At 49.7% G+C, this 14,454-nt stretch overlaps 1 protein-coding gene across 3 annotated transcripts in view; it reads left to right on the forward strand.

Moving 5' to 3' along the window:
* Positions 1–14,454, forward strand: part of ATXN7L1 (ataxin 7 like 1) — a 240,146-nt gene that overhangs the window by 72,403 nt on the left and 153,289 nt on the right. For all 3 annotated transcript variants that reach the window (XM_006774879.2, XM_006774881.2, XM_006774887.2), the window contains exon 3: positions 13,904–14,008. In XM_006774879.2, the coding sequence (XP_006774942.1) occupies positions 13,904–14,008 (105 nt within the window). The remainder of the gene's footprint in view (positions 1–13,903; positions 14,009–14,454) is intronic.

Consider the following 14,454-nt stretch of genomic DNA (forward strand, 5'->3'; position numbering starts at 1 on the left):
ACAGTTTGAGAACCCCTCCCTCCTGTTTGCTCACCCTGCGGTAAACAGAGGTTCATAGTTGGGTGGCTATTAGCAATGGTTTCTTTCTCAACACTCACTGTTTTGCTCCAGTGCAACAGGGTGGTGGTTCTTATTTATTTTTTAATATATTTTTATTGATTTCAGAGAGGAAGGGAGAGGGGGAGAGAGAGATAGAAACATCAATGATAACAGAGGATCATTGATCGGCTGCCTCCTGTACGCCCCCTACTGAGTATTGAGCCCGCAACGCAAGCATGTGCCCTGATCAGAAATCGAACCGTGACCTCCTGGTTCATAGGTCGACACTCAACCACTGAGTCACACTAGCTGGGCAGGGTTGTTGTTTTCAAAGTCCCTCCATGCAAACTCTGGTTCTAAATCATAATAATAGCTCACATTTACTCAGAGCCCCCCAAGCACCAGGCACCAGACATGTTACCCCCTTCTCATCTGGACAGCTCCCCAATTATTACCATCCCCATTTGGCCGATGAGGAAACTCAAGGCCAGAGAAAGTTCCCAAGGAGGTGATGCCAGGATTTAAATCCAGGCAGTCTGGCTCCAGAACCTTCATTAAAAGCATGACACTAGCCCGGCCGCTGTAGCTCAGTGGTTGAGCATTGACCTATGAACCAGGAGGTCATGGTTCTATTCCCCGTCAAGGCACATGCCTGGGTTGTGGGCTCAATCCCCCGTGTGGGGCCTGCAGGAGGCCGCCAATCAATGATTCTCTCTCATCACTGGTGTTTCTCTCTCTGTCTTTCTCTCCCTCTCTAAAATCAATAAAAAATATATTTAAAATTTAAAAAAAGCTTGACATTGAGCCGTGTTCCGCGGAGACTTTGCCTTTTGCCTTAGCTAATTCAGGCTAAAGTCCAGTTCAACTTCATGGGCATTTAGTGAAGTGCCTAGAAGATGCCACCTCATCCTTGCAGCAACCTTTTGGGGAAGGTCTGATGACTGTGTTCCAGCAGAGGAAAGGCAGATTCAGAAGGTTCTGGGGCTTGCCCGTCGTTGCACAGCCAGCAGAAGGCAGCGTGGAAATGTGCTGCTAATCCCGATACCCCACAGTTAAGTCTCCTGAGTGGTTCTTAGTCTAAAGTAAGGCAGCTTTGATGCATCGGCACTCTTTTAAGCATTGAGCATGTTTCTGGCAGTCTTCATTTTTAACTATTAAATGTTGGAGACCATATCCTAGTATAAAACAGTAGTGTATAAAGGAGGAGGACAGGCATATCCACCACTCACTGTAAACACCAGGCAGAGTGGGCCAAGTAAATACAGAGGACTGTGCACATATGAGAAAGGGTTCATTGTCTCTGCAGAAATCAAAGAGGGCTCCCTGGAGGAGGTGGCCCTAGAGCTGGCCTGGAAGGATGTATAGGCCTTTGGGGGATATGGAGGGAGGGTAAGGAAAGGGCGGGGTGGGGGAGGACATGGTGGGAGGTGAACTGGCGCCCAGGGGCATGACCAGACCCAGAGCCTCAGGAACTTTGCTGAGTTGCCCGTTTCTCCTTGGGCACAGAACTGGCTTCATGCTTGATTTGTGATTGAAGACACTGTGATTTTCTCCTCCAGCTGATCGATCCTATTTTCCATTACCTTAAAACAGCTTTCTGTAATCCTCTCATGGTGGATTTTTTCTTCCCGGCCGTCTGGGCTCAGAAAGCTGCTGGCTTTGAGCACCAGCCCATCGGAGTCGTTACCAGCTGTGTGTGACTGGGGTGAGGAGCCCAGATGCGAGGCGATGCTCAAGCACTTTTGTTTCTTAGAGCAGAGGCGCATTTCTGACCTCCATGAGCATTGGTGCCGGGGCGGGTCCAGCTGGGGTAGCTCTGGCTTCCCCGTGAGCAACCTGTTCCTGGGGGAATGCCCGGAACGTCTGTCAACCACTTCCTGCAGCCTGACTGTCCCCATGGCTTGAGTGCTTTGGACACTGATTCCCGGGGACATGAAGCAGCTCTTGCCACTGCCCTCTGGCTGTGCCAAGTGGACGCATCTTGTAACGGAGCCAGATGGCACATTACCTCTGAGCTGTGGCAGCTGCATTTGGGCGATCATTGTCATCTCTGCGGGCACATGCAGGGCTCCGTAGCCTTCACAAACACCCTCTGGGGGGAAATTGCCGCAATCTCTGTCAGTTACAGATAAACCACAGCCAGAGCCAACTCTGCTTTGCACTCAGAGCCATTGGCAAGTGCCATGGGATCCGGGCTCTCTCGCCTGAGACCCTCTGGACAGGAATCACTCCCACTGCTGTGGGATTCGCCAAGACCTCAGGCACTGGGGCCGCCTGTTTGCCTGGCCCCAGTCTGACCAGCTCTGAGTGTACCTCTCCTTCCTCCTGAATCTGCAAGCAGAGCGTTCACGGAGCCCCCACAGCGGAGCAGGGGGTAGGGGGTAGGAAATGACAGGGCACTTTCAGGGGTGGGCATGTTCTGTGGTCTCTGCTGCATGTTCTGGATGGCAGTAGGAGCAGTAACTTGCTGGCTGAGGCCTGCCGACCGTGACCATCTCACGCAGGCCTGTGCAGTGCCTTTTGGAATGCACATTCCCTGCATTCATGAGGGACCCTGGGGGGCTTCTACGCGGGTCGGATGTCAGCTTGGTCTGGCAACCTGTCATCTGAGAAAGCTCCCGGATTGGCGATTTGGAGCAGGTGGAACATCTCAGAGGTAGATGCGGCCTGGCCTCAGTGCATTTCCTAATTAAAATATTCGAACAGTGCCGAAAGCTAAGAGAAGCGCTTCTTTCATCGTTTTCCTGTTCTTAGGAGGCCTGTGAACGCCCTCAGTACATGCGGTTTGACTCCCACAGACAGCTGGGTACCCTATCCCCACCCCATTCCTTTGCTCAGGGCCCTCCGTCTTGTTTTCTTTAGGACAGAGTGAGAACCTCCTGGCATATGAATCTCCAGAAGCAAGGTGGTAGACATCAGGTTCTCTGGTCTGCCTCAGAGCAGCCCTTGTTTTTTAAGCCCGAAGTCTGTTTCAGAGAGAAGGCTGAATTCAGTTGCCTACAAGAATTTCAATTCAGATTTCTGCTTGGCTCCCACTGCATGAACGGAAGGGAATTTGAAGCCATGCAGGAGGCGTAGTCCACACTCTCATGTAGTTTATAATACAGCCTTGAACACTAATTAATATTTTTGCTGTTGTCTAGGTTTCTTTTTTTCTTTTTAATTTTAATTTTTATTTTTGTGAAGCCATATATCACCCCAAAAATGTAGCAGTTGGTGTAGCAATAAAACAGGTTCGGACTGAGTGAAGTCCACCTCAGAACCACAGGACTCAATCAATGTAATGCTTCCTCCGATAGGCAGAGAGGTAGGTAAAAAGATAGAGGTAGAGATGATAGGTAGATAAATGATACATAGATGAGATGGAGACAGATAAATACAATAGATATATATGATTGATAGATGATAGATAGATGAAAAGAGATAGATAAAATAAATAGGATAGATATATCAAGAGAGGTGTTTGATGGACAGAGATGAGAGAGATAAAATGGATATAATAGATAGATGATAGATGAGATAAAGATAGATATAGATAGAATATATCAAGATAGATGATTATATAGATGATAAATGGCATATAATTGATAGATATATATAGAAAGATGATAGAGATGGATAATAGATGAAATAGAGATAGATATGATAGATTAGATAGACAATTAGAGATATATGGTAGGAGAGATGATATAGATATAATCAATAGGGTATATAGGATAAGTAGATCAAGATAAATGATTGATAGAGATGATAGAGATAGGTGATAGATATGATAGGTAAATAGATATAGATGATAGATCAGATATCATAGATGAGACATGATAGATGATAGATAGATAGACAGATAATGATGGATGAACTATAGATAGATGGCCTTCACTAACTCCTTTTAAGAATAAACCACTCAAATTTTGTGCTCTTTTGTAACATGGATGTGGTATTCTCCCCTCCTCTCCTCTTCCTTGCTCATCCTTCTCCTGACACACTCTGTGTTGGACCAGTCATCATAACTGAAGAGCCAGAAAGGAACTAAGGGATCAGTCAGCATGCAGATGCCCATCCTCCAGACTCCATTAGATTGCCACAACAGGACACTGGACTATATGAAAAGACACCAGAAGAGCCTTGGCCGGTGTGACTTGGTTGGTTGAGCATTGCCCCTGTGCACCAAAAGGTCACCAGTTCGATTCTCAGTCAGGGCACATACCCAGGTTGCAGGTTCAATCCCCAGTTGGGTGCATGCGGGAGGCAACCAGACAATGTCCCTACCTCCCTCCCTCTGTCCCTCCAGCTTCCTCTGTCTAAAATCAATATTTTTTAAGCCTTAATAAAAAGACACTAGAGGAGATGTCCTATTGATTCCCCTCGACCCATTTCAGCTGTTCTTAACAGCACTGTCCTGTTCAGTCTGAAAATTCTCTTTGATCATACCTTTCTTGCAAGGAAAAGCATCATATTGCATTATCACTTCTTTCTCCCCAAACCCACTGCCCTCTTCCATTAAATATGGTACCCACCCCCACCCCACAGAGATCTCTCTGAGTGGGTGGGAAAGGGAGGGCATCACAGACTACGCTAGGAGACTCACCTGGACCCAGGAAATGCCCAAGATGGGGGTGCCGAGTCACCCCAGTCACTTGGAAGCTGCCCGCACACAGACTGGGGAGGCTCGCGGTCGGAAATGCCTGTTCCAGAGATGCAGAGCGAGGCCTCCTGAAGGAGCGTTGAGAAAAAATGCCCAGGGAGGCATAGTGATGTTGCAAAAACAAATATTATCCCAACTGTAGTCCTCAAGTTGGAGGTAATGTGAGCATCAGGATTTCAGTGAACATTTAAACATTTCAGTGACCCAGCTGGGAGAACCTGAGAGGGAAGGCGCCTGGTGATGACTCTAGTGAGTCACAGTCCTCTCTACTAATCAGCCTTTTAAGTGCCACTAGGCATGAAGCATGGGGAACGGACTGGAATTTCCCCCAATAGTTTGGTGTTTTTCTTCTCTAAGTCAGCGGTTCTCAACCTGTGGGTCGCAACCTCTTTGGGGGTCGAACGACCCTTTCACAGGGGTCGCCTAAGACCATCGGAAAACACATATATAATTACATATTGTTTTTGTGATTAATCACTATGCTTTAATTATGTTCAATTTGTAACAAGGAAAATACATCCTGCAGATCAGATATTTACATTATGATTCATAACAGTAGCAAAACTACAGTTAGGAAGTAGCAACGAAAATAATTTTATGGTTGGGGGTCACCACCACATGAGGAACTGTATTAAAGAGTCGCAGCATGAGGAAGGTTGAGAACCACTGCTCTAAGTCATCGTGAACTATACAATTTTTACCTCCAGGCCCTTAGTTGAATATGCTGTACCCATCCTGGTCCTCTACACAGAACTTCTCCCAGGCTGGGCCTAGGACATTGGGGCTGACTTGGTGGGGGCTTAATGGGGCTCTCTTGTCCATGAAGCTGATCTCTGAGCTCGAGCTACCCTTGCTCTAAAAATGACTTTAGCCAGGATATCTTATCAGGACCCAGAAACCAGCCAAAGTGATTACATGTTTCTCATCTGTCCTAAGGGCCAGAGGTAAGGATGTCAGGCCAGAAGCGACCTGCTGACCTGGCTGGAATGATGGGCAAAGATATGTATGACTGGACAGGGGGACCCTGGCTGTCCTGAATCTGCTTAAGGGGGAGAATCGGGGCTAAGTTTACATCTCCAGGAATATTTTTAGGGACAAATTGTTGCATGGTTGCCTAAGCCAGGCATAGCAAAGGGGAGCCCTTTGCAAAATGCTTCCCTTGGCTACCAGGGATATCACTGCCCAGCCAGCTCATCAGATCCTCTGCCAGGTTGGACTCAGATCACTGAGTGTGCCCTGGGCTGCACCTGGCTGCTGTGCTGGCCAGTGTGGTACAGGACGGAGTTAAATCAGGAAGAGTGGGCTGTCTAGGTCTCCAGGCCCTGAGCACTCACTGTCCAAAACACCATGCAGCCCCCAGGTGAGGACACAGAAAATGGGACCAGAGGGGACACCCAGAAAACACCCCTAAAGCCCACCCCAAACACTGGCTCTGAGGAACCATAACTGGGGATGGGGGGTGGAGGCCGTGTTTCCCGGAGGAGGCAGAGCCCACCTTCATGCCCGGAGCATGGTGAGGGCAGGAGCTCACCCCTTCTTCCCTGAGGGGGCCCATCTGGAGTGTGTTCTCAGATTCACACAGCCCTTTTCTCAGAGAATGAACAAATAAACATCATTATTGACCTTGTAATCTTAGATAACAACATGGATATTAGGGCAATTTATTATCCTTTACAACATCCCCCTTTGAGAGAAGAGAAAATTAAGGGGCATCAAAAGTAAATCGATTTCCTGAGAACTTCATTTATTAGGCAGCTACCATGTGCCAGACTGGTTGGCTAGGAAGGTATAAAGTCGTGATTCCTGTCCTCCAGACCCCAGTCTGGGGAGAGGTGTCTGCCGGTTGCTCTGCTGCTGCCTTGGGAAAGCCATGGTCTGAGGGTCTGGGAGGTTAGGCCTCTCCTCTGGGTGCATCAAAGAAGGCTTCCCGCGGAGCGGACAGGGGAGTCGGAGAAACAGGAAGGAAGCCATAGATAACAATACTTGCATTTTTTTTCCTTCCTGACTGTGTACCAGCCTCTTCACACAGGTCATTTAATTCCAGATGAGAAACAAATGGGAGCATTAGGACTTGAACCCGAGACTGCCAGACTCCAGGGCCCAGCTCTCAGGCATTGCAACTTACAAGGCCCGTGACCTGTAGTTTTTTGCTCTAAACTCTGGGCTGTGGTCACCTCCTGGGACCCTCTGCCTTCCCTCCTCGGCTGCAGGATGAGAGTCCTGTTAGGTCTGGTGGAAGCCAGAGGAGAGGCCGGTGAGAGGGGCTGCCCTGTGGCCCGAGGCCTGAAGGGACCCCTGCCGCCCCCTTGCCTCGGTACACCGTGAACGCATGTGTGCAAAGGCCCTTCTGAGGGAGCAGGCTCTGCTGTTTCGCGTGGCCGTGCGGGCTGGTTGGGGTTTGTGGGCTGGTCGGGCTGGGGATCGGGACAGAATAGTGCCTGCAGCATAATGGGGAGCTACCACCTGGCTCCTGGCCCGGGCCTTGCCAGGGGGTGACTTCCTGCCCAGCCACAGCAGGAGGAGGCTGGGGCCCCTTTTAGTCCTTGGCGTGTTTGAGAAGAAAGCTCAGCACCTGCCACCCGCACACACTCGCTCGCCGCCCTCATCGATGCTGCAGAGCTCGCCGAGGCCTGCTTTTCCAGGCCCCGGGTTTCAGTTTCCCTGCCCAGATTTCGCTGTTTTGAAGCCCTCCCATCAGGCCCGGGGTTTTCAGAGGTCTGAACAACAGAAAGTGGCCGCCTTATTTGCATTTTCCTAGAGGGGAGCTGAAAGTTCTACTGGGGAAGTAGGAGGTGTCAGGTCTGGCGTCCCCCGCTTTGAAGACCTCCTGTTGTTTTGTTCTGTGAATTGAAGGAGATTTTAGGGTTGGGGAACCAAGAGAATCACCCTGTCAGCAAAGGAGAAGCGTTTTTTCTATCCCCTCAAGCTTTCCGTCTGACATAAGTGATTAAAATGCAGCTGAAAACTCCACTAGCAGAGAGAAAAGATGAATTAATAAAAACTGTATAATGAGCACATTAAGACTAGGTGCTGGGGGGCGGGGGGCGGAGGGCTCAGAGGACCAGCCTCTCCCGGCGCGAGGGGCGCTCCTTCTGATCTGACACGCCTCATTTCTGTAGGTGCCTTTCCGTGTCCGGATCCCCATCCGCTTGGAGGCAGCCACGTGCGTCCTTGACACACTGACTGTTCTTCCCAATAATTTCCCACGTCTGAGTTTATGTGGGCGGAAGCCCACAGATCAAAACCGCTGCCAGCAACCAGCTCATCTTTTTGATAGTTTTCCAAAGGAGTCCAGTAACACCCGGCTCGCTGGCTGTCGTCGCTGGGTGTCACGTCCTGGGGTTCAACCAGGGTCTGTGCCCGGCGCCCACCGCGGGCAGAGGTTTGCACTGCAAGCAGGACTCGCAGTGGAGAGGGCCTGGAGTGTTGAAACTACATAAATCCATTTCAGTGTCTTCATTTCAATATTTTTCAGAGTCAGTTAAAAGTGTGTGTGTGGCGGGGGGGGGCATGATTTTAAAATGCAATGCAATGGTCTTTATACTAGAGTAGTAAGTACTACCTTGCCATTTTTATCATTCCTATCGCAACTGAGGTGGTTTCACAACTCTGGCAAAGACTTTTAGGGAAGCCAAGCCTTTCTCCGGGACTTTACCTTTTTTTAGGAAACTAAAATTCAGAGTTGTGTGTCTTGCTTTCTTTTCCCACTGCGGGGTTTCTGCGGCGAGCACAGGTGTCAGCCGCGGCTGGTGAGCTGGCCCGTTGCCTTCAAAGCGGGCCTGCTCCCCGCAGCTTCTCCGGCACCCTGTGCTTACGTGGCGTTCCCACTCGCAAGAGGAAGGAGTCAGACCTTCTTCACTCTTTCTCACGGTTTGCATCTTTTAAACTCTCACCAGTTGTGGCTTCATAATGCCAGTCCCGAGCTTTGGAAGGTGTCTGGGGGCAGATTCAAAAGTGCACAGCATCTAGTTTGATCCTAAATCTACAAAACCAGCTGCCTTCCCATCTTAGAAACAAGTCCTGTGCAAACAGTGAGGCGGGGGTGCCACCCGGTCTTTTCCTTCGCTGCAGCCATTTTCGAAAAGCGAGTACGGATCCCAACTAACGTTGATGCACACGCATGTGACTTTGTCAGAAGTGCTCCCCTCAGAAAGCTGTGTGTCTCCAATACAGTGCTACTCCCGTCCTGTCCATTCCTTTTTCAATATTAACTTAAGAAACAGTTAAGCAACGACACAGGAAATCAGTTATTTTACTTTTGTAGAAACTACTCCGTTTCCTAAACAGTGTTTCTCCTTCCATCACAGCTGAGCTTGGTCCCCCCGCCCCTCCACTACCTTCCGGGTGGGTTTTGGGTGGGTGTCGGGGAAGTGAAGGCTGCCGTTGCCTCAGGTGCTGTCAGGGAACAGGCCCGTTTTGCTAGACGAAGTTGATAACGTGAGGGGGCGTTGGCTTCAGAGTCCGTGTCATGGAATCTCATTCCCCTTTACAAATCGCAGCTGCGAATCTCAAGCAAATTACGTTACTTGTGTTTCCTTGCCTGCAAAGTGGTGATAATGGTAACTTCACAGATTAATTATGAGGATTAACTAAGATGATGTTATCACATAACGAAGTCTAGAAGGAGGAATACTACTCTGTCAGCAGTGGTTCCCCTAGGTCAGTGGTTCTCAACCTTGGCTGCACCTTAGAATCACCTGGGGATCATTTTAAAATCCTGATTCCTGGGTCGCATCCTCCGGAAATTCTGTTTCTTTGTTATGGGGTGGGGCCACAACATTAGTCACAAAGAAACAGAATTTCCGGAGGATGCGGCCCAGGAATCAGGATTTTAAAACGATTCCCAGGTGATTCTAATGTGCAGCCAAGGTTGAGAACCACTGCCCTAGGCAGTGTTGTCACAGGTGGTTTCACTCTCCCTCTTTTTCCCATTTTTATTCAGTGGTGCACTGGTAAATGTTTAACAACCAGCGCTCTAAAAGAAAAGACCTGATCTGTAGAGTTTGCCCATTTCCATGGTGTAAATCAGCGGTTCTCAATCTGTGGGTAGTGACCCCTTTGAAAGTTGAACGACCCTTTCACAGGGGTTGCCTAAGACCATCGGAAAACACATATATAATTACATATTGTTTTGTGATGAATCACTATGCTTTAATTATGTTCAATTTGTAACAATGAAATTGGGGGTCACCACAACATGAGGAACTGTATTAAAGGGTCGCGGCATTAGGAAGATTGAGAACCACTGGTGTGAATGCTCACAGATGGCTGATTCAAGCTGCCACCGTGGTATCACTGAAGGGGTTGGGAAGAGACATGCACAGCTGGCTCTTCCAACCTGCACAAGCCCACCTCAACAAACCACTGGTTTTGTCTTTAACTGTGCACTGAATGTTTTAGGGTAGGAAGGGAGAGAGAGAGAGAGAGAGAGAGAGAGAGAGAGAATAGAATACCTAGCTTTGTGCTGAGCATACTAATTTTCAGTTCTTCCTGTCCTTCCTCCCTGAGCAAACAGCACATGACTGTGATCACCAGCCACCCGAAGTGGTGGTCTTGCGAGCGGCCAAGTGCCCTTATCTTGTTCCCCATCTGCCAGGTTCTCAGAACTGGGCAGTCTGTAGAGGAAATTCTAAGGTCGGCCCACTGAGGAATGGATCACGTAGGCAAGCAGGTTTTCTCGATTTCTACAGAAGACATGCTCTGAGCAGACGTGTGCAAAGTTGAAGCTGCCTTAGACGAAATCAAGAAAAGTCCCAGTGGAGTGAAGGGCCTGGAGTGCAACACCCCCCCAGGTGGCCAGTCTCTGACCAGCCTGACCTTTACCCTCAACCCCTGACATAAGAGGTGTGTGGGGCACAGGGTGGAGGCCCCGCAGATTTCCAAAGGAATACAGAAACAGTGGTACATCCGGTGGAATCCCGCCAGGCCTCCCAGGTCATCTGGCGTGTATAGCAAAGGTGCAGACACAGTGCCCACACCCTGCAGTGTCTGGTCTCAGCTTCCAGCTCTTGGTACAGCTTCTGGCACAGAGTAGGTGCTCAAGAAATTTTTGTTAATGCTTGTTTTTTAAAAAGCTAATGAATTTCTTTTATTCCTTTAGATCTATTGCAGAAATGGTGTAAGGCAGCTCAGTAAGGTTTGTTGAATTAATAAGTGTCTTAGTCCTCCAGCTCCTGGTCTCACATGTTCCTGGATATAAAATGTAACTAAATCTAAATGAGATGCAAGGTGTTAATAAAGGTTGCCAGAGACGTTTTGTGTGTGTGTGTGTTTTGCTTTTCTGTAGTTTTCAAATGTATCTTCAAAGAACATGGATCACTTTTGTTATTTGTTAAAAATGTTCATGATAAAAACAACCCGTAAGTAAAAAGTAAAACAGCAGGGTGTCGGCCGTTCAGAAGTGAGAGGCATCCCTTCCATGCTGCGCGGCTCCGAACCGAGGCCCCGGGCACGTTGGGTGGGCCCAGCGGGGGCCTCCTCACCCCACCGGACTCTTGTCGCAGTTGGGTTCTCTCTCAACCTCTGCTTCCACAGGCCCCCGCCCACCAGGCACTGACTAATAATGCTCCCCTTCGGTAACAAGTCTTAGTCAGAAGTGGAAATAGAGTCGAGTCCTAGAGTGGGGAAATCAGGGGGCTCACCCAGGACCACCAGCAAGTTGGAAATTCAGTGCACCCTAGTCCCCAGCCCTGTCCCGTCACGTGCTGTGGGCGCGCTGGGTCCACGTGCACCTGGAACCCGAGCAGGACCCTGCAGGGGGAGCCGGCCTCCCCCTTCTAGAAACACGCCTCCTCCTGGGGAACAGGGGCCTCAGCTCCTTGCATACGACAAAGGTGTCGCTTCTACTTCCCACTAAGAAGCAGGCTGCCTTGAGGAAAGAACGCAGAGCCGTGATGTGTACCTTAGTTAATGAAACATTTGCTTGGTTATTAAAGAGCCGGCCCCGTATCATGAGGAACTCAGCTCTTCCCTGTGGCCTAGCCCTGCAGCTGGGGGAAACCATTGTGTGTCTGGTGTTTTCTGTTAAAAACACTGGTTGGGTCTAGCAGTGAGGGCTCAGGGAGTTGGGGAGAAGTTGTTCCAGGGGTTTGTGTCAGAAGGCATTGTCGTGCTTACACTGTCTCAATTCCTCCGTCAGCTCTCTGGTGATTCATAAGAGCCTTGCTCTCAGGGCTGAGGTGTCTCTAGAGCTAGTGGGCTGAGAAGTAGGCCAGGTGTCTCCAGGGTCCTGCCTCCACCCAGCGGTGCACAAGGAGATGTGACCGCCTGTTTCCTCAGAACTGCTCTCTCTTTTTTTTTTTTTTTGACAACTTTTGTTCATATGCTAAACAAGTCACCCATTTAAAGTATACTATTCAGTGGTTTATAGTATACTAGAGGCCCGGTGGATGAATTCTTGCACGGGTAGGGTCCGGCTGGCCAGCCCTGATCGGGCTGATTAGGGCCAGCCAGGGGGAAGGGAAGTGGGAGGTTGGCCAGCTGGCCCCACACCCGATTGCGGTGGGTTGGGGGCGATCGGGGGCGGGGCTGGCTGGGGGCAGGGGGAGCTGTGGTGGGGTGTGGGCAGTTGGCTGGCCAGCCCCGCCATCTGGTCGAACTCCCAGTCGCGGGGACAATTTGCATGTTAGCCTTTTATTATATAGGATTCACAGTGTTGGGCAGCCATCACCTTTATCAATTTTAGAACATTTTATCACCTCAGGCCCTGGCCAGTTGCCTCAGTTGGTCAGAGCATCATCCCAATACACTAAGGTGGCGGGTTCAATCTCTGGTAAGGTACATACAAGAAGCAGTGAATGCATAAATAAATGGAACAACAACAAATCAATGTTTCTCCCTCTCTCTCTCTCTCTCTCTCTCTCTCTCTCCTTTTCTCTCTAAAATCAATCATTTTTAAAAAAAGAAAAGAAACCATGCACCCTTTAACAGTCACTCCCCAATTCCCTCTAAGCCCCCCTGCCCAAGACAAACACTAATCTAATTTTTGTTTCTGTAGCTTTGCCTATTCTGGATGTTTCCTATAAATGGAATCATTCAATATGTGGCCCTTGGTGTCTGGCTCCTTTCACTTAGCATAATGTTTTCAAGGCTCACCCATGTTGTAGCAGGTCTCAGTACTGTATTCCTTTTCGTGGCCGAATAGCATTCCATTGTCTGGTTATGCCAGATTTTGTTTCTCCATTCACCCACTGGTGAATATCTGGGTGGTTTCCACTTTTGGCTATTATGAATAATGCTGCTGTGACCATGCCTGTACAAGTTTTTGTATGGACACATGCGTTTATGTCTCTTGGTCCATGTAACTATGTCTGATCCAGTCATTTTTTGTTTGTTTAAAAACCTTCTGTAAGTTCCCATTGTTCCTGAAATCAGGTTCAAAATCCTCATTTGAAATCTCGGTCTACAAGGCTGACCTCTGCTGGGCGTCCCCCTTGTTCTTCGGTCCCAGCTGAGAGGTTCCTCCAGCACAGAAGCCTCCTTCCCTGGCAGGCCTGTCACTTTCCACTCCCTCCCCTGGCTGTGTGTTTATCTAATCCCTTCATCCACCCTTAATGCCAGCGGAAATAGCTCCACCCAGGGAAGTCTCCCCAGAGCATCCCATGCTGTGATGGGACCCTGCACATCTCCTCAGCACGTGCCACAGTTATGACCACACGATGACCTGTGCGGTTCTCTACTTAATGTTTCTCTCTGCTCACTGTGAGCACCAGGGGAGCAGGGCCCTCGCCCTTCTTCACCAGTCATCCCCGGCACCGAGCATGGTGCCTGGTGCATGCGGACACTTGCTAAACGTTAGTCAGATGAATAATGCAAGTCTCTCGTTTTGAGGCTCCTTTCATCTTGCCCGCCCCCCCTTTCCCCCTCACTTACCTAAGAGACCTCTGCTTAAGTCAGAATGGGTTTGGGGGACCCCTTCCTAAAATAACTTGTGCCTCCTTGGGTCCCAGCTCACATGGCTCTCTCAGGACAGGCTAATGCCCCATCACATGGGACTCAGGGAGCCCGGCCACTACCGGCTACACCAGCTAGCCATTTCCAAGGGTGAAAGAGGAGGTATTCTCTGAGAGTTGGGGAGCTACATTATGACTAGCCACGTTCCCTCCAGTGACGATTATTGCCTTTCCGGGTGTCTCGTTTGAAAAACTGTCCTTGAGGAAGCTCTTCACCTCTGAGACTTAATTGCTTTTTCAAAAACACCTGTTTTCATTTCCCCCACAGATATGCACTTATTTGGCCATTACCCAGCACATGACGACTTCTATCTCGTAGTGTGCAGTGCCTGTAATCAGGTCGTCAAGCCACAGGTTTTCCAGTCGCACTGCGGTAAGTGGACTCCTGCCGCCTCGCGGAGCAGCGCCGCCCATGGGCCCCCAGACGGGGTCCGGCCCTCTGTCTGTCTCAGCCCAGGCCTGTGGGTACATCCTTCCTGGGGCTCAGCCTCTGCTCGCAGGGTCACTATCTTAGGATCTGTAGTCCTGCTGCTGAAACGCGCAGTCCTGTCAGAGCCAGTGAGAGAAAACCTGAAGCTTGTTTAGGTGGATGGGACTAGAGTGAAACCACCTACCCGCCCAGCCTTTCCGCGGCCTCTGCAGGTGACAAAGGGAGGGGAGGGTGGTGGCTGGAGGAGTCACTCCCCTGAAAGAGAGGGCCAGGCGGGGTCCAGCTCTACACCAAGGAGGCCTGGGAGTCAGGAGCAAGTCCCTCCCGGCCATTGGGTACTGCCCTGAGGCTGGCTTCTCCTTTTCGAGGAATCCTCCTTGTTTAAAAAA

This window comes from Myotis davidii, unplaced genomic scaffold (genome assembly GCF_000327345.1).
Source record: "Myotis davidii unplaced genomic scaffold, ASM32734v1 scaffold125, whole genome shotgun sequence".
In the NCBI taxonomy this organism is placed as follows: domain Eukaryota; kingdom Metazoa; phylum Chordata; class Mammalia; order Chiroptera; family Vespertilionidae; genus Myotis; species Myotis davidii.